The 17,902-nt window shown below is 39.7% G+C and overlaps 2 protein-coding genes across 8 annotated transcripts in view; one reads left to right on the forward strand and one right to left on the reverse strand.

Moving 5' to 3' along the window:
• RMI1 (RecQ mediated genome instability 1) lies at positions 1–7,891 on the reverse strand. 5 transcript variants are annotated; one of them, XM_045021665.1, is made up of 3 exons: positions 7,466–7,611; positions 3,596–3,780; positions 1–3,484 (listed from the first exon to the last, which is right to left on the reverse strand). In XM_045021665.1, the coding sequence occupies exons 2-3, from the start codon at positions 3,743–3,745 to the stop codon at positions 1,886–1,888; spliced, it is 1,749 nt and encodes a 582-aa protein (XP_044877600.1). In that variant the 5' UTR covers positions 3,746–3,780; positions 7,466–7,611; the 3' UTR covers positions 1–1,885. The 5 variants fall into 5 exon arrangements, with proteins under 5 accessions (XP_044877600.1, XP_044877599.1, XP_044877598.1 ...); XM_045021664.1 differs by lacking the exon at positions 7,466–7,611 and adding an exon at positions 7,876–7,891 and having other exon boundaries at positions 1–3,780; XM_045021663.1 differs by lacking the exon at positions 7,466–7,611 and adding an exon at positions 7,658–7,855 and having other exon boundaries at positions 1–3,780.
• Positions 7,685–17,902, forward strand: part of HNRNPK (heterogeneous nuclear ribonucleoprotein K) — a 25,712-nt gene continuing 15,494 nt past the window's right edge. For 2 of the 3 annotated variants that reach the window (XM_045021667.1, XM_045021669.1), the window contains exons 1-8: positions 7,685–7,816; positions 10,623–10,697; positions 10,801–10,883; positions 11,830–11,927; positions 13,804–13,860; positions 15,370–15,413; positions 16,385–16,457; positions 17,035–17,148. In XM_045021667.1, coding sequence (XP_044877602.1) covers positions 10,835–10,883; positions 11,830–11,927; positions 13,804–13,860; positions 15,370–15,413; positions 16,385–16,457; positions 17,035–17,148 — 435 coding nt within the window. In that variant the 5' untranslated portion in view covers positions 7,685–7,816; positions 10,623–10,697; positions 10,801–10,834. Of the gene's footprint in view, positions 7,817–8,034; positions 8,155–10,622; positions 10,698–10,800; positions 10,884–11,829; positions 11,928–13,803; positions 13,861–15,369; positions 15,414–16,384; positions 16,458–17,034; positions 17,149–17,902 lie in introns of those variants that run through there. The other variant, XM_045021668.1, reaches the window with a different exon arrangement.

Genomic DNA, 17,902 nt, shown 5'->3' on the forward strand with positions numbered 1-17,902 from the left:
CATTTATTTACTTAAATGTTGTTAGTAGTATAGAATATTACCATTTCATTATCATAAATCAGGCTCTCTTTCTACCAGCGATCTTTTGCACATATACATATTTTCACATTCATCTTTTAAAATCTATTATACAATTTAGAAATGTGTTGTGAATGCTGGTGCTGCCAACTAAAATCAGTTATTCATCTGCCATATTTAATACCATTTTCCCCACAATGCAATTTAATGCAATTTTCACCACACTTGTTCTGTGCTTATTCTCAATGTTGCCAAAGAAAGCATTTCCTCCTCAATATAGAAATAATTATCAGTTCACTTTTCACACACACAGTCAAGGGAGATTTTGTCTGACTGAGTGCAAAAATCAGCCTTTGTGTTAATTTTCCAGAAAAGAAAGGGTAATATTTCGATACTGAGTTTTAAGCAGTACTCCCCAATAAAGGCAACAGGTCTGATTCTACTCTCATCAGCAGTAACTACATTGGTGTCAAAAGAGTTAAACCATTGTTGTTGTTTGTATTATAGTGTGATTGGTGTATGTTTTTACACTGTAATGGTTTAAGACCATTATATATTGTAGTTTGTATTACAGTGTAAAAACATATAAAGAGACAGTCCTTCTTCTAAAGAATTTGCAACCTAAATAGACGATATAAAGGTGGAAGAAAAAGTATTATCACCTTTTTTTACAGTAGATTCAAATTTCTACTATAAAAAAGGTGCAAGGGAAAAAACAAACAAAAAAATGCTTTCAGACCTTCTGCGCATATCAAAGGATCCAAAAAAAGGCACACACCCATTTTTTTTTAAAGGTCACCTTTAAAACTTCTCACAAAAAAAAAATCACACTTAGTCATCTGATATTTTAATTTTTATGTATGATCCAGTAATATTAAAAATGTTCGTCTCTGGATCCATTCACAATATCAGAATTTCCAAACTGGACCTTTCTGTGAGTCTTAAGACAGTACAAAGTGAGATTTTAATAAATATAATAACCATAGGGACAGGAAACATTTCAGGAACATGAAAAACATTTGACTAAATAGCACAAAGACTAGAAAAGCAATTGTTAAGGTAAATAACTAATTTGGAGAGAAGAAATTTATGTTAATGAGGTTCAATCTTGTACTACTAGATTGATCAGTGGCATTGTCAGGTTAAAATAAACAAATCTTACTTATATGATAGACACCACCCTCTGTTAAATGAAATAATTTTTAAAAACACAGATTTTCAGAAGTGTAAAGTTATTTATTCCAGTTAGTCTTTGTTTCTCATACTGGACAATAAGAATAAAATAGTCTGTTTTACTTTTGATCATAAACCATTTCTATTCACTTTCAGGTTTTCATGCACTACATACGAATTTGAGTTACAACTCCTCTGAGTTTTGTCCTGATAGTATGTCATAATATAGGTATTCTGTATCTGTATCTTACAAAGGTTCAGTGCCTTGTGATGAAAGCAAATAATTTGATTAGATTTACTTCCAGGACTGGATAGTACTCCCTTGTATAAAACTTCTTAGCAGTGACCCTAGTTCTAATGGTAACGCCACTGAAAAAAATGTAAGGATCAGCTGATCAGCACTCGATAAACTTTCAGATAGAAAACTGGTATTCCTCATCCCCAATTAGGAGCAAGGTGGCTTTTGTAAAAATAATTAGATACATGAACATTTTATCAAAACAAGTTTATTTGTCATTTTTATTCAAATATTTTCCCCTTAAAGAATGGCTATTCCCTTCCCCCACCGTCCCTCCCTGACGCTAATAAAAACAAACACAAACCACTGTACTTCTTAATGGAGTTCTCAACACTTATTTGCTATGCCTTGAATTACATCTTTCATTAGACTACTTTTTATAGATTTTTCCTCCAACTATTTATCTAAACGTTTCTTCAAGTTTTCTAGATCTACTACATCAACATCTTGTAAAATTAGTACTGTTGCTTTAGACTGAAAGGGATTAAATTCAATAGTCATCAAACAACAAAGATCTATCAGTTCTCTTTGGCATTTCTGTAAACCATCCTTAAGCTTTTGATGTAGAATGGGATCTTTCTTTAATTGTTTCATTTCAGGCACTGAAAATCCAATTAAGCTTGTTAGAATTTCATCAGCAATGTCTACCTCTAGATAAGCAGTACCATCAGAGATTTTTGCCATTATACTCCAGAAGCCACTGCTGCTTGTGAGCTTTCCAGTAAGGGTTACAATAAAAGCTTTAACTTTCACTGTTGTAACAGTTTCTGGCGTATCTGCGAGTAGAACAGAAATATATGTAAAAGGTGGGGAATCTAACTCAAGACACTTGCATTTCTCTGTTGTTCTGTAAGAAAAGGTTTGTACACAATTTTGTTTGTTTATCTCCGAATCAGGTTTTTTAATTGGTCTTTTGTTTAACAATCTGCTGCCAGAAAAACTACAGTTTTTTTGACTGCTCTTAACTATATCTATTTTATTACACTTCTGTTCAAGAACATTTTCCAAGGAGAAATCATTGGTAAAGCTCTGGGAGTGTTGTACATTATCGTGTAGTGAAAAATTACTTGTACTACTTTCATCACCAACAGACAGTTCTCTCCCACAGGATTTTTCTTTGATAACTGAATCCAATTGACCTCTGCCATCTTTTTCAGACGTATAACTTAGTGAAGATCTAGGCATATGTGAAAATCTTTGTGTAATTATATCTATGGTATTGTTTATGACCGGTGACTGCACTGTCTGAATTTCATCTTGGATCTCCTGTTCTAAAAACAAGTCATCTTCCAATGAGAGGTCATCTAACTCTCCATCAACATACTCCACAGTTGGAACACTTTGTTCTTCATTTGGCCCAGGCAAGAGGATCCCAAATCCCTGTTGTGAGTAGTTTTCATTGCTTGAAAGGAGCAAATGTGTGGCTGTCTTTGAGTTGTTACTTCCGCTACAATATCCACTTTCTAAAGGAATTGCATGATTTATGGTAAATTCGTCATTTTCATCAAGACTTGCTAGAAGCTCTTCATCTGAAGGTCCTAGAGTTTGTCCTAGTTCATCAACGGCTCCTAAAATTCCTTGTTCATGATCACGCTGCTTGACAGGATTAGGGTTCTCAGCTTCTCCAATTAACCTGGCAAGGACTCTTTCCTGAGCATACTCCTCTAGAAGAGCATCTACTTCGCCTCCCAACAATTTCACATTTTCTGATTTTAGCAAAAGAACTCCAAGACGATATGCAATGTTACCCTGTATTGTAATTTTTGTACCTGGAGGAAGATTACTATGGAGGACAGGAATGGGTTGGTATTCCATACCCTGAATATGATGTATTCCATCAGTTAACTGCAGCATGAGCATTCGAGTAGGCTTTGCTTCCCAGGACTTTTGGGGTGCCTGAGTGTTGGCTGTTACTTCTTCATTTACAGTATTTTTCCCTCTTATCTTTTGCAACTGGGAATACGCAGGCTGGCTAACGTCCACCAGTGAATCAATCTGTATGGAATAAAAGCCATTCAGTTCTCCTTTTGGACCATCTAAGATGCAATTAGGCAAAACAGGATAGTCCAAATCTCTCAGATCTGTAAGAAGCCACTGCTCAAATACCTGTTTGTTAATTTGAGCTTGAGTTAAATTACAACCATTTTCTTGTTGGATCCAGTTAATACAAGCTTCTAGCCATGTCAGAGGAACTTTAACATGCCACGTAGAAGAAAGCCAGGTTTCCACTTTTCCTGCAACACTAGATGCACTCATTTTCTTTTAAGTTATAGGAAAAATGTATGAATCCCCTGAAAACAAACAAAAAAAGTTTATTCTTCAGCCACTTATTAATTTGTATTTTACAGCAGAAATACAGAAAGGTAGCCACATCTGTGACTAGAGAGAAATAAGGCAAAATGACCACACAGAAACAATTTGAAGAAACTTTAAATAAGGTATAAATGCATTGCTGTAGAACTGGAATTCTAAAACATACATACATATTCAATATTTAAGCATGGCCTTGATGTAGCCAGCAAATAAACTCTAACTGGCATATATAATCTTAGGGTCTGTCTACACAACCGATGTTAATGCGGCTCTGTAGTCGTGGCTCCAGCGCTGGGAGAGAGCTCTCCCAGTGCTGTAATAAAACCACCCATGTGAGAGGAGGCTCTCAGCACTGTAGCACTATCTACACGGCCACTTTGCAGCACTGAAACTTGCATCACTCAGGGGGGTGTTTTTTCACACCCCTGAGCAAATAAAGTTTCGACACTGTAAGTGGCAGTGTAGACAAGGCCTGAGTATCCAGCTGGTCACCAGAAAGAACTGAGAAAGTGTTGAGATTTTTACCAGGCTGCTCTCCCTGAACTCATCTTGGTGACTCCATCTTTTGTACAGACTTCTGACAAGCCTGCGACTCAAAAACCTTTCTTCTTGCTGGCAGAAAGAACTCCTTCTGTCATCCTCTCATCTCCCTCCCACCCTGCCAAACGAAATAATGGAAGCAGGCTGGGAGGTCCCCCTCAGCCTCAGTTTATGGTTGCTTTCTTCCTGCCGGAATGGCGCTAGTACCTTCTCTACTTTTGAAGGGAACATGGTCCTTATTTTCACTGCTGCCAGTAGACTTATGCATAAAAGTGACAGGACCCATCTATTCTACAAGCAACTCAGGAGATTTGTGTACAGTTATGGCACAGAGGGTGCCTTAAAAATGCTGTAACTGGATGAAAGCTTTAGAACTAAAGTAGCATCTAGATACATCCAAGTCTTGAGTATTTGTTTCAGGTTCTGGGGCTGTCTGTAAGCAAGGACTGGCCTGAAACCTGAAGCCCCCAAACCAGAAACAAATATTCACCAGCAACCACACACCACGCAACAAAAACACTAACCCAGGAACCTATCCTTGCAACAAAGCCCATTGCCAACTCTGTCCACATATCTATTCAGGGGACACCATCATAGGACCTAATCACATCAACCACACTATCAGAGGCTCGTTCACCTGCACATCTACCAATGTGATATATGCCATCATGTGCCAGCAATGCCCCTCTGCCATGTACATTGGCCAAACCAGACAGTCTCTACGTAAAAGAATAAATAGACACAAATCAGACGTCAAGAATTATAACATTCAAAAATCAGTCTGAGAACACTTCAGTCTCCCTGGTCACTCGATTACAGACCTAAAAGTTGCAATAATACAATAAAAAAACTGCAAAAACAGACTCCCACGAGAGACTGCTGAATTGGAATTAATTTACAAACTGGACACCATTAAATTAGGCTTGAATAAAATCGGGGAGTGGATGGGTCATTACACAAAGTAAAACTATTTCCCCATGTTTATTTTTCCCCCCTACTGTTCCTCCCACCTTCTTGTCAACTGCTGGAAATGGGCCATTTTTATTACCACTACAAAAAGTTCTCTCTCTCCTCTGCTGGTAATAGCTCACCTTAACTGATCACTCTTGTTATAGTGTGTATGGTAACACCTATTGTTTCATGTTCTCTGTGTATATATATCTTCCTACTGTATTTTCCACTGCATACATCCGATGAAGTGGGTTTTAGCCCATGAAAGCTTATGCTCAAATAAATTTGTTAGTCTGTAAGGTGCCACAAGTACTCCTGTTCTTTTTGCTGATACAGACTAACACGGCTGCTATTCTGAAATTTCTCCTCTGTGAAATTCTAAATTATATGCAGCAAAGAGTCCTGTGGCACCTTATAGACCAGGGGTAGGCAACCTATGGCATGTGTGCGAAGGCGGTACGCAAGCTGATTTTCAATGGCACTCATACTGCCCAGGTGCTGGCCACTGGTCTGGGGGGCTCTGCATTTTAATTTAATTTTAAATGAAGCTTCTTAAACATTTTTAAAACCGTATTTACAAAGAGACCTTCTAAAAATGTTTAAATGTTTTACCGGCACGTGAAACCTTAAGTTAGAGCGAATAAATGAAGACTCGGCACACCACTTCTGAAAGGTTGCCGATCCCTGTTATGGACTAACAGACATATTGGAGCATGAGCTTTTGTGGGTGAATACCCAATAAACGTTGTGGATAGTTCCAGTTTGTTAGTCTATAAGGTGCCACAGGACTCTTCGCTGCTTTTACAGATCCAGACTAACAGGGCTGCCCCTCTGATACTCTAAATTATATCTTAGTCTCAGAGTAGCAGCTGTTAGGCGTTTGTCTCTGTCTGAGGGATTGGGGCAAATGTGGTTGTATCTTAGAGCTTGGTTGTAGACAATGGATCGTGTGGTGTATCCTGGATGGAAGCTGGAGGCATGTAGGTAAGTATAGCAGTCAGTAGGTGATATATGCCATCATGGGTCAGCAATGCCCCTCTGCCATGTACACTGGCCAAACTGGACAGTCTCTACGCAAAAGAATAAACAGACATAAATCTGACATCAGAAATCATAACATTCAAAAACCAGTAGGAGAACACTTCAACCTCTCTGGCCATTCAGTAACAGATTGAAAGGTGGCAATTTTGCAACAGAAAAGCTTTAAAAACAGACTCCAATGAGAAACTGCTGAACTTGAATTGATATGCAAACTGGATACAATCAATTTAAGTTTAAACAGAGACTGGGAATGGCTGAACCATTACACACATTGAATCTATTTCCCCATGTTAAGTATCATCATAGCTTCTTGTCAAACTGTCTTAAATGGGCTATCTTGATTATCACTACAAAAGGTTTTTTTGCTGACAACAGTTCATCTTAATTAATTAGCCTCTTAGAGTTGATTGGGTAACTCCCACCTTTTCATGTTCTCTGTATGTATATATACATAGAGATATCTCCTCACTATATGTTCCATTCTGTGCATCCAATGAAGTGGGCTGTAGCCCACAAAAGCTTATGCTCAAATTTGTTAGTCTCTAACATGCCACAAGTACTCCTGTTCTTTTTATATATTAGTCTGTGGCAAAAGCCAACCTAGCCTAAACTTCTGTCTGAATCAGTCACATTGCAGGGCAAGCAGACTTTGCACTCCCCTAAGTGAAAAGAAAGTAGTGTGTTCACATATTTATGGGCCTGGTCATCTTGTGCAAGCAGGGGGGCCATTGACTTCAGTACGATTACAATGGGACGGATTGTTTTGTTACCAGGAGTTTTGCTGCCTGAGGCATTTTTACCGTTCGTATTGCAGTGGCTCCTGCAGTGGTGAGTGCCCCATAGACAGAAGGCAAAGCAGGCTCTGCCCCAAAAGCAGTGGATTTAGCTGCTTTCCAAACAAGAGCAGCCACTGGTGCCGCCCAGACACGCGGCTGAGCGCGTTAACACCATCACCACACCGCTGCGGCGCTCGAACCGGTTGAGAGCGCAGGCGCCATAGCCTCTAGACTGAGCCCGGCTGCAAGGTGCTGTGAGTGTCACGGCCACGGCAGTGGGGCTGGAGGAGTTAGAGGAGAACGCGCTCAGTAGACCCCCCACCAACCCCGTCTCGCGGGGAGCGGCCCCACTTACCCGCTCCCGGGCGGGGCAGCGGGCCAGGCATGGGCAACAGAGACCACTCCTCCCACCCCTCACACCACACGCGCCCACTGTCTGGATGCGCAGGGCTAAGCGTGCTCCGTAGTCTCCCCCACACCACGAGCCTAAAACCTAACGATCATTTAGAGCCGGGAACTGCCCTGCCAAGCGCGCGCGACTTTGAACCTCGCGAGAGCTTCGCCCATCTCGGAGACGGACGAGGGAGGCGGGGTTTTCACAAACGCCATTTTCTCTCCACACGACGGAGGTCGCTCTTGCTTCCCTTACACCGCCCCGCCGCTTCGTGTTGCTGTCATAGCCTGTATCGTGACTCCTGCCTGTCAGGTAAAGGGTGTCCGACATGCCGGTGCGATGCGGCGCAACCGGAGAATAAAGCCGGGCACCTTTCTTATGGTTTTCGGGCCCAAATAGATTTGCGTAGCTACCACGGAGGGCGGGGCTAAGTGGGAACCGCCTTTAGCCGCGATGGGCAGCTCTCCTAACCAATAGAGCTGTGACGTGCCATCTTGGGTTGTAGGCTGAGCCAATAGGCTGAAAGTTCTCTGTGTGTGCGCGTTGGTGGTGGGGGCTGCTCCTTCCCACACCCCTTTCTCTCTCACACTCGAGTTGGTGGGGTAGGCGGCTGGTGCGTTGCTGCCGGGGACCAGAGAGCGCGCAGCGCGGTAAGACCCAGCCAGGAGAGGCCGGCTCTGGAGGGAGGGGGACGTCGCAGCGCGTGGGATTCCTCCTCCTGCTATAAACGAAGCCGGGCCCCGTTTGCGCCAATCCGTCTCATGACACAGCGATGTGGGCGGCCTGGTTGTAAGTGGGCCTTAGCCTACGCTTTCAGGCTGCCAGCTTCCTTCCCGCCCCAGGGCACTGCCTCCTTCGCAGGGGGGCAGAAGTCTCCCCCTTCGCTGGGGTGGGTTGAGTAGGTCAGTGCCCGGAGGGATTGTAGCCCCCCTCGGTCTCCCCCTCCCACCGCAGTCGGCCATGGCGGATGGGGAAGCGCTGGTCTCTGCGGGCTAGTTTTGCTAACGGTGTGGGGGACTGGCTGTTGTGGGATCAGGGCGCGCAGTCGGGGAGAGGCGTCTAATCTGCGCGGCGGCCCGTGACCCAGGCAGGGCCTGTGTGGGTTTCTGTGGGATCAGGGTTGGGTCTCGGTTCCCACAGGGCGATCATGGCCGCGGGGGGCTCATTTCTCGCTGAGAGGCCTTTATCCGTCACGGGCAGGCCGTGATGCGAGGGCTCCCAGGAGCCTCTTTTGTGTCGGCCTGGCAGCCAGGGGGTAGGCCTCCGTGTGACCGCGTGGTGGTGGCTTTTCCGCTCCCGGCTCCGCCTAGCAGCGCGTAGGCGCCATTACAGCGGCCGCCATTTCTTCTCCCTGGCCTGCCGCCGGGAAAGAGAGACGATCCGGAGGTTTTGGGTGGGAGAAGAAGAGATTATATAACTCGCCCGCTCGGCCTCTTCCTCCCCCTCTGAGCGCGACGCGGCCCCCGGGCGGCTTAGGCTGGGTGGCTCAGCCAGCGAGGGGGCGGGAGCGGGACGGCCATCTCAGAGCCGACACCGGGAGCGACCGAGTCCTGCGGCGGGGCTGCTCGCTTCTCAGACAGCGAGTCTCCCGCTTGTTGGGCGGGTGGGGTGGCGGCCGACTCCTCCTCCCCCCCCCCCCCCCTTAGCATCGTGCGGTGCGGCTGTTGTGGCCAATCTCCGCTAGCTCCTCCCGTCCCGATGCGCAAAGAGATTACACCCGCACAGGGCAAGTTGTAGGCTCTTTAATCTGCCTTCCACTGCCCTAATGAATATCGAGTCTTGTACAGTGTGTATGGCTTGCTACTTTATTCGTATAATGCTTTTGGATCGCCACTTTCTAGCCTAGCACTATAGCCAGCGTAAATTAGCCAATCACCACTCCCGTTTGGGAGCATTCCAGCCGCCTCTGAGCAGCTCAGTAAATATGGGGCGTATCAATTGCTACGTTTATGGGCTTTCCTAGTGGTATTAGTAGCATTGTAAATAAAGCTCGGAAATGTCAGGGTTACATCCCCAAGGGCATATATTCACAATAAATTTGAACTTTCTGGAGAGCTTCAAGGCGAGAATACCAAGAATTCTAAACCAGCATGGAGTTTTTGTTAGCCTAGCAAACTTATTTTTTGACATGTTTAGTTGAAATGTGGATTTAAAGAATACTATGCAAATCTATAGTTAATAGGATTTCAGACAATGCAATTTTTGAACATTCTTATGCAGACTTACACAAGCAGGCAAATGGATAGTTTACACTTGAATGCATTCAGCTCCTTTTAATGTTTGATAGCAATTGTATATGTATACGTAATACGCTTATACAGTGCAGTGCTTTTAGTAAAGTTAACCTATCTAAGTTTACAGGTTGATCTTTTATCATTCTAAAGACTCATTGCTGATGTTGCAGTTAAAAGCCCTATTAAAAACAAGTTGATGTGGCTAATACATTGTTACGGGCTTTTGTAATTGTACTTGAGTACTCTCCTATTTACAGATAGACTGTGGAAACCCCTCAAAATAAGATTTGCATAAGTCTGAAGTGCAAGTGTTAGTGTACTGTGTGTAATAAGGACTGATTTGGCTCATAATTTTAGAATGTGAAGTTCCCATTTGTTGAGCAAAAGGTGAATACTGAAATACTGCTAAACATAATCTGAAAATTATGAGCAAATGCAAACCAGTATTTCAATAACTACATTTTAACTGGAAGTGGGAAAAATCAGTTGTTGGCCTTTTTATGTTAAGGCCTCATGCTGTCTGAGTTCTAAAGAAAAACTAGATAATAGCGTTTACAGTGAAAGCTCAATGCATCAACTTCAATGTACTCCTTCAAGACTGTAACTGTAAATCAGTGGTTCTCAAACTTTTGTACTGGTGACCCCTTTCAAATAGCACGCCTCTGAGTGTGACCCTCCCCCCTTTATAAATTAAAAACGCCTTTTAATATATTTAATACCATTATAAATGCTGGATGCAAAGCAGGGTTTGGGGTGGAGGCTGACAGCTCGCGACCACCCCATGTAATAACCTCGCGACCCCCCCTGAGGGATCCGGACTCCTAGTTTGAGAGCCCCTACTGTAAATGAACAAGACTAAAACTAATGTATGTTGGTTTTCATAGGCTACTGAAGCAATAGGCTGTTGGTTTTGATCCCGCCCAGAACACTTCAGATTTGCTCTGCAAGGATATATAATCGTAAGTTCTAGAAGCAGTTGTCTCTTTGTTCCTTTTAGCAAGATGCACAGTTTGATTTTTTTCTGTAAAGAGTACTTGTGCTAGCCTTTTTATTCTTTGACAGGTTCCATTTACCAGTCTAAAAATAAAAGATAGTGATGGAGACTGAACAACAAGAGGAGACCTTTACCAACACAGAGACAAATGGTAAGTTCTATAAAAGGACTATATGCTTTTAAATACTTTAGAAGGCTTAAATTGTTAAATTACTAATTGCATCACAAATTCAATAACTTAGATGTACTGAATGTTTGCAAGACAGTAGGTAGCAGTACCTCTTATGCATTGACTATGACACTTTCGAATTTCTTAATGGTCCAATAACATTACATTTTGAATTTTGATTCAGTGCTGTAACTGTTTATACACGCATGCTAATCAAATAAGTGTCAACACTAAGGATTTAAAAATTGTTTCGTTATCCATCCATTATTTAGCTTGTATTTGTATTCAACAGAAGCAAGTACTAGTCAGCACCATTATTGCAGCTTTTATTTACTTAGTATTTGGCATTAAAAGAACTACAGATAGTATGCATTGCTCAGGATCTTTTAATAAGTGGTAAAATTCAAAACAGCAGCAATAATTCAGTTTTCATAGTAATTGACGCCAGCTTGTAAAGAGAATATTTGAATTGTTCCATTGCAAATTATTCCAGTAGTACTCAGCAATAGGGTAAACTGTTTTCAACTTTTTGGATATGTTAGTGTTAATCTTGTGAGAATTTTGTAAATTCTAAAACATTTTTGTGATGACACTAGTGCTATCTTAATAAATTGTGAGTCCTAAATTTCATGAAAGCGACAAACCCCCAACATCTTGGTTTAAACTGTACTTCATAGATTTTAAATGATTGCAATATTAAGGTCATTCTGTAAGAATCTTAATTACCACAGTTCTTGTATTGGAATTGTAAATTATTTTGTTACAAATGTTCAGTATATTCAGCTTATGGATTTGACATTGGTATCCGCTTAATCAGACAGAAAGTTTAATTAGGAACATTGATGCGTGTGGTCGAAGTGCATACATTTTGAATATGGCATAGAGAAAGGTAAATGAGTGTTTGCATTCCTTCCCTATGAAACCATAGGAAAACGTCCTGCAGAAGATATGGAAGAAGAACAGGCTTTCAAAAGATCTCGCAACACTGATGAAATGGTAGAACTGCGCATCCTGCTTCAGAGCAAAGTAATATACTTGAAATATGTTGCCCCTTTTAAAGTCTGGTGTAGCAATTATGTAGACAATCATAGCAAAGCATATAATCTTGGTGCTTGAGTTTCTAGTTGAAGGTTTATAAACAAAAATGTAAAGAAAATCTTTATTTTTCACTCTGCTGAGAGAACTAATCTGCAGTGTTGTAGCAGAAATAGCAACACTGTGTAGTTCATCTTTTAAAATAGTCAAATGAAACTTGACTGGTGTGGAATATTGAATGTGGTGACGGGGTGTTGCAGATAAAGTGATTTTTTTAAAATGTAATTTTACAAGGATTAGTCCTTAGTGACTTTTAAGGTCTCACATTTTAAGCCAGTAACCAAGAAGTTAGCCTGTACTTTAGTTGTTATTGTTTATTTCCTGGACTTGATCTAAAAATGGGTTATTTGAACCCAAATGCCATTCATTAACCTCAGATAATAAGGCTGTAAGGGGACCAGTGTTCAATTGGGATCATGAACTTAAATATGGGGGAGGAAATTATGCCTGTGAATTTTGATAACTCTAGTTTTCAACAGTGCAATTTTTGAAGTCGCCCTCATAGTAAACAGACAGCAGTGTGGAAGAATACATAGGTAGCTCCTTAATGGATGTACATTTTTATATGTCAGTTTACTCTAGTTTAGGATTTACCCCCACTGTGTCTATTTTTATCTGCGACACTGAGACAGAAGGTGATAATCTTGCTTTGGCTAACTCCTTGGTTCTCTCAGAAATTGCCGTACAGTCATCAAAATTTGGGCACAGCTTGGTTTTGTATTTTGCTGAAGTAAAGTACAGTATTCTATAGTTGGGGTTTTTAGTGTTGGGATTTATGTTTCTTTAACTGTACGTGGTATTCCTAGAAGAGGGGTTACATAAATTGTTGCAGAACAAGTTGACATGTTCAGTATAATATTTGAAGAACCCGCTGCATAGTAATCAAGAGATTTTAATACACCAGTCAGTGTAACAGCCTAGTTTGATACATTTATTTGCAAGCTGAACCATCTACCAATTTTATAGACTGCTGCAAATTTATTCTGCTAACAAAAACTTGAAATGCAGACTTACTCAGAAAAGTGACAGTCTAAATTGGCATCACCTTACTCAACAAACCTCTATATGTATTCAATTATACCTACTCTATTTTAGTTGAAGTAAGATTTTTACCGTTATTAACTTTTCACAACATGGTGGATTCTAAATGTGAACTGGATTGTTTTTTGGCTTGTAAATAAATCGAATAAATCCAAATTGCAGGGCCTCTTCGACTCCATTCTCTTCATATCATAACTTGGGTTGTACCTTGCAAGAAGGCAGTAGAGTTGCATAGGTGTAATCAAGGGCAACACTTGGACTGTAGACCCTTTATTACAAGTTAGTGGTCAGGGATCATTGTACAATCTAAAAGTCAAGTTTATAGTGCTGGCAATTAAGAGGCTAAATCTCTTATAAACTGAACAGATTTAATCTGAAAGCCATTGACCTACACAAGAAATGTGGAACCTCATAATGCCTTTTTTCTCCAATGTCACTTTTCAGAGGTGAATTATATTTTGATATTGTAGTGATGCAGACCGAAACACTCAGACATATAAAGTTAACGTGGAAACTTTGATTGCAAAATTTTGCTTTTTCTTAATTGAGCATTAGCAGCTCTGTCAGCCTTTTTTCAGTTTGCAGAGCTCATCTCAATTTCTTCACCATCATTTAGTTTGAACCCTTTAAAAAAAAAAAAAAAAAGTCTTTAAAGGCATCCTAAAATCAACTTGATGGAAAAAAAATGTCACTTTTGAATTTACTTCTCTTTGGGGAAAAAATAAAATTCGCATTGGCATTGTGTAATTTTTGAATATTTTTTCAGAATGCTGGAGCAGTGATTGGAAAAGGTGGCAAAAATATTAAGGCACTTCGTACAGACGTGAGTATTTGAGAGTTCGAACTAATTTAACGATTCTTTCAGAACACTGCATTTAAACCTGATTACATGCATTTCTAGAAATTGAGAAAATCAGTTGTAGACCTCAATAGTCTAGTTACAAGCCATTTGTAATGACTGTTAGAATAGATAACCTCAAGGTTTTTGAGTTTATATTGTAATTAAAACCCAGATTGAGTTATGTTGGAGGAGGTTTGTATTAAACCTCTTTGCGTTTTAACAGGAGTCCACTAAATTATACACTTCAAGTGAGTTAACATCTTAATTAGAAATATTGACAGAGCTTAAAACCCTTAATTGCACCATTTCCCATATGTGTGAATCAATTATAGTATTACTGAAAACCATTGCAGGTGGCTGGCTTAACCCAATGATAGATGAATATTTTTAAACTTCCTTTTTTAAAACTGTCCATCTGTTCTTACTTTAACAGCTTGCACATGAAGCACAAAGACATTAATGTTAAGAAGATTGCATGATTTAAATATGGGTATAGAACAGCATAGAAACATTTTATTCTGTAACTTGGAAGATTTTAAATGATCATGATTTATCTACTATTCACATTTTATAGTGGGTTGACTCTTGTGATTAGACACATGTTCAATATAAATGTTCTATACAATGTTTATAAAACTTGGCAACACTTTTAAAAAGAAATTTCGTTAGTTTACACTCTTGTTCTTGACATCAGGTATGGTTTCAGCAGTTTTTCTTTCTTGAAAGACACTTTTTGTTAAACACAGTATTTAGTAGTATATCATTTCACAGTTATCAGATTTGTCTACATTTTTCATTAGATTGTTTAAATTTTAAATATGTAAACTGGACTTGTAAAAATTGTGCTTAGAAGTTCATAAACAGCAACTAGAATTGAAAATGGTCAGGAATCATATGTACATTAACTGACTTCTTTGGCAGCTAGTGTTTTTATTAAAGGAAAAAACAAATCCAGATATCGTATATAATTATCTGGAATACTAACTTTCCCAGTTTGCCCAGGATTTCAGTAATCTGAATCTCAACAGGTTTTGTGTCTACCCTCATGAGCCAGCCTACTACTGAAACATCGTGTGCTAAAAGTAAAAAGTAGTATAGTTAGATCAAGTAATTCATTTTAAGGTCCATAAATGTTAAGCCACAGTCAATGTAGCAATCCGTTATTGTGTTAGTCTTCAGAACAACTTAATCTTGTTTCATTAATTGAGAGTAATGAGTATAGTTTGTATTAAATTAAAATTTATTGCTTTTCCCCCTTTTCCCTCTCCTTGTTTTTTTGGCCATATATCTCCGTTGCCCATGTACTGGATCGACTTGCCCCTGCGTTGCCCATCATGACGTTGGCCCATCCGCCCCTGAACGCCCATGTGAAAACCCTGGTTGGCTATGCCCAAAAATGTGCTCGTTGCCAAACGGGTGCCATACTTGACAACTTCCGATTGAATGCCCATGCCCAATGCCAACATCCACGAACGCCAATGACCAATGCAGTACAATGCCAGTGTTTCAGTCCCAGACAGCAGTGGCCCCGAGCGGTATGTCCCAACAGTTTATGCCTCACTGCCTGATTAGAAAGAGAGAAATGTATTTTATTACCTGCCTTTTATATAATTAAATAGTATCCCCTTATAGACGGTGTATTGTTTTTTCAAGTTTTCTGTCTTATTTTCCCCATTAAGTCTTTTTGTCACTGAACTTTTACGTGAGTTGCCCACCCAAACAATCCACTAATTTTATTTCAATGGAAGGAGCACAGCTTCAAGTGTTGCATATTCGCTGCATTGTAAATCAAATTGTTTCAAAATAGTCTCTCGCTCTGTCTTTGTGGCCCACCTTGCTCCCCCAACATTGCCTGTTCATAATTTTTTCTGATGAAATGCTAACTCTCTGGTTCACTTTCCTTCACTTCTCATTTGTGTTGTCTTTTTATTTATTTGTGTTGTCTTTTTATTTATTTGTGTGGGGGGGTTGTTTGTTTGTTTTTTGGTCTTACATTGTATTTGTTTTCTTGCAGAGCCCCATTAGTAATTTCTAACTGGTCTCATAACCTTACTCCGAATATAATGTTCACCACTTGCATATCCCCACTTTTCCTATGAGAAGGTGTGCCAGTTTTACCAATGTAATAGCGAGGATATCCTAAATTAGTGGTGGTGGGGAACACGAATATTCACTTCGACTTTCATTTCTGCGTCAGTTTCTTGCCCACTTAATCTGAGCCCTTCCAAAATCCCATTTTCTCTCTTGCTGTGTCTTTTGCTCTGTCTCTTGCTCTCTCTGCCTCTGCAAGACCTAATCTTAAATTTATCATGTGTATATATTGGGCATAAACAAAGATGCATGTGTTGTAAATTCAGTAAACAGGTTTACTTTAAATGGGGAATACTGTAAATTCTACTCCCTGTAGTAAGTTTGTTGTTTGAGTTCTATGATTATGAATGCAAAACTTACTTCTACTTTTTTTTTCACCTTCTCTTTATTATCTGGCACTTGTGGCCTTTGACAGCATATTGAGTATAAGTGCAGATATTGAAACAATTGGAGAAATTTTGAAGAAAATTATCCCTACCTTAGAAGAGGTATGCCTTTTTCTTCTACTTGCGTCTTCAGAAATGTAAAACATCAAATGACAGTTCTGCCTGTGCTGTTCTTTAAATTAAGCTGCTTTTAATTGATGAAAGTGTTACGAACTCTTAGACAGTAAGTATCAATAATTTAAGAGATCAGTTTTTGGATTCAGTTTATCACAAATTGCATTCTGTTACAGCAGAAAAAAATTGTTTTAAGGCTTAACATAAAAGTCAACTGTGATCTACAAAAGTACAAGAATTTGGTGCTTCCAATAATCAGGCAAAAATGAACATTGAGAACATTCCTTCCTAAACACGTCATTTTACTTGCTCCGGTTCTGATGTTGTAACATGCTATCTTGACCCCATGCAGTGCTGCGTGGTTCTTCAGTGGTTATGTAGTCAAAGCATAGCAAATACAGAAACAAATTTCAGCTGTTGTTGGCCAGCTATAGATCTGTTTAGAACTTTGTAAGATCTGAAAGAATCAAAATAGCACTATGCTAAATATTTATACAAGAAATATTTGTGCTATATTTTTCTGATCTTTTTTTGTGTACAAATTTTCTATGAACTTTTAACACAGTACCAGCACTACAAAGGAAGTGACTTTGACTGCGAGCTAAGGCTGTTGATTCACCAAAGTCTGGCAGGAGGAATTATTGGCGTCAAGGGTGCTAAAATCAAAGAACTCAGAGAGGTATCATCATTCTCCTCCCTCCCTCTCTTCTTCCCTCCCCCCTCCCCCGCCCCCGTTATCCAGTTTGGTTTTATAAGCTATTTACTAATTTTGTATTTATAGGTGGGTTCCAGCATGGCGCGGGATGCATTCCTACAAATTGTAAAATTATAGTTGCTTAGAAGATTCTAATATTTTTCACACACTGCTGTTCAGTAATAATTTTTTACCAATAATACCTAAATCCCTAACTTTTCTTATTGGTGTAATGGTTTTTATATACAAAAAAATAATTTTTCTTGTCCACTGGTTTGATCAATTTAAATCAGCATATAAATTTAAATCATTTAATATTCAGTCTTTAATTTTAAACCATTAATAATTGAGATGCATCATTAGCTCTTCAAGACAGTTTGGTATAATTTAATTACTTGAGTTTTGTATTGTATAAAATAGTCAAATATTTACTATTTGAGCTGTAAAAATAGGCAGGCTACGATTTTTTAATATTATTTCTGTACCACATTAGACAATGACCTAAATTAAAAGTTAAATCTATCCTATCATTAAAATGAATCTTGGGTTACTATAACTGAAAGATGAGAGGAAAAAATTTTCTCCTTCAGTTGGTGCATTTGACAATGTTGTGTAGAATTGGTTTCAGACATTTACTGGGGAGCTCAGGAACCAAATGTACCTGAAACTACTAAGAATTTTAATTTACTAGGTTAAGTTGACGATATCGCGCTGTGTGTGTGTGTGTATACACATATAT

This window comes from Mauremys mutica, chromosome 6, assembly GCF_020497125.1.
Source record: "Mauremys mutica isolate MM-2020 ecotype Southern chromosome 6, ASM2049712v1, whole genome shotgun sequence".
NCBI classification, from domain to species: Eukaryota; Metazoa; Chordata; order Testudines; family Geoemydidae; genus Mauremys; species Mauremys mutica.

Coding starts and splice junctions, on each gene's coding strand:
- RMI1 (XM_045021664.1), bottom strand. CDS start 3,745: ATGAGTGCATCTAGTGTTGCAGGAAAAGTGGAAACCTGGCTTTCTTCT.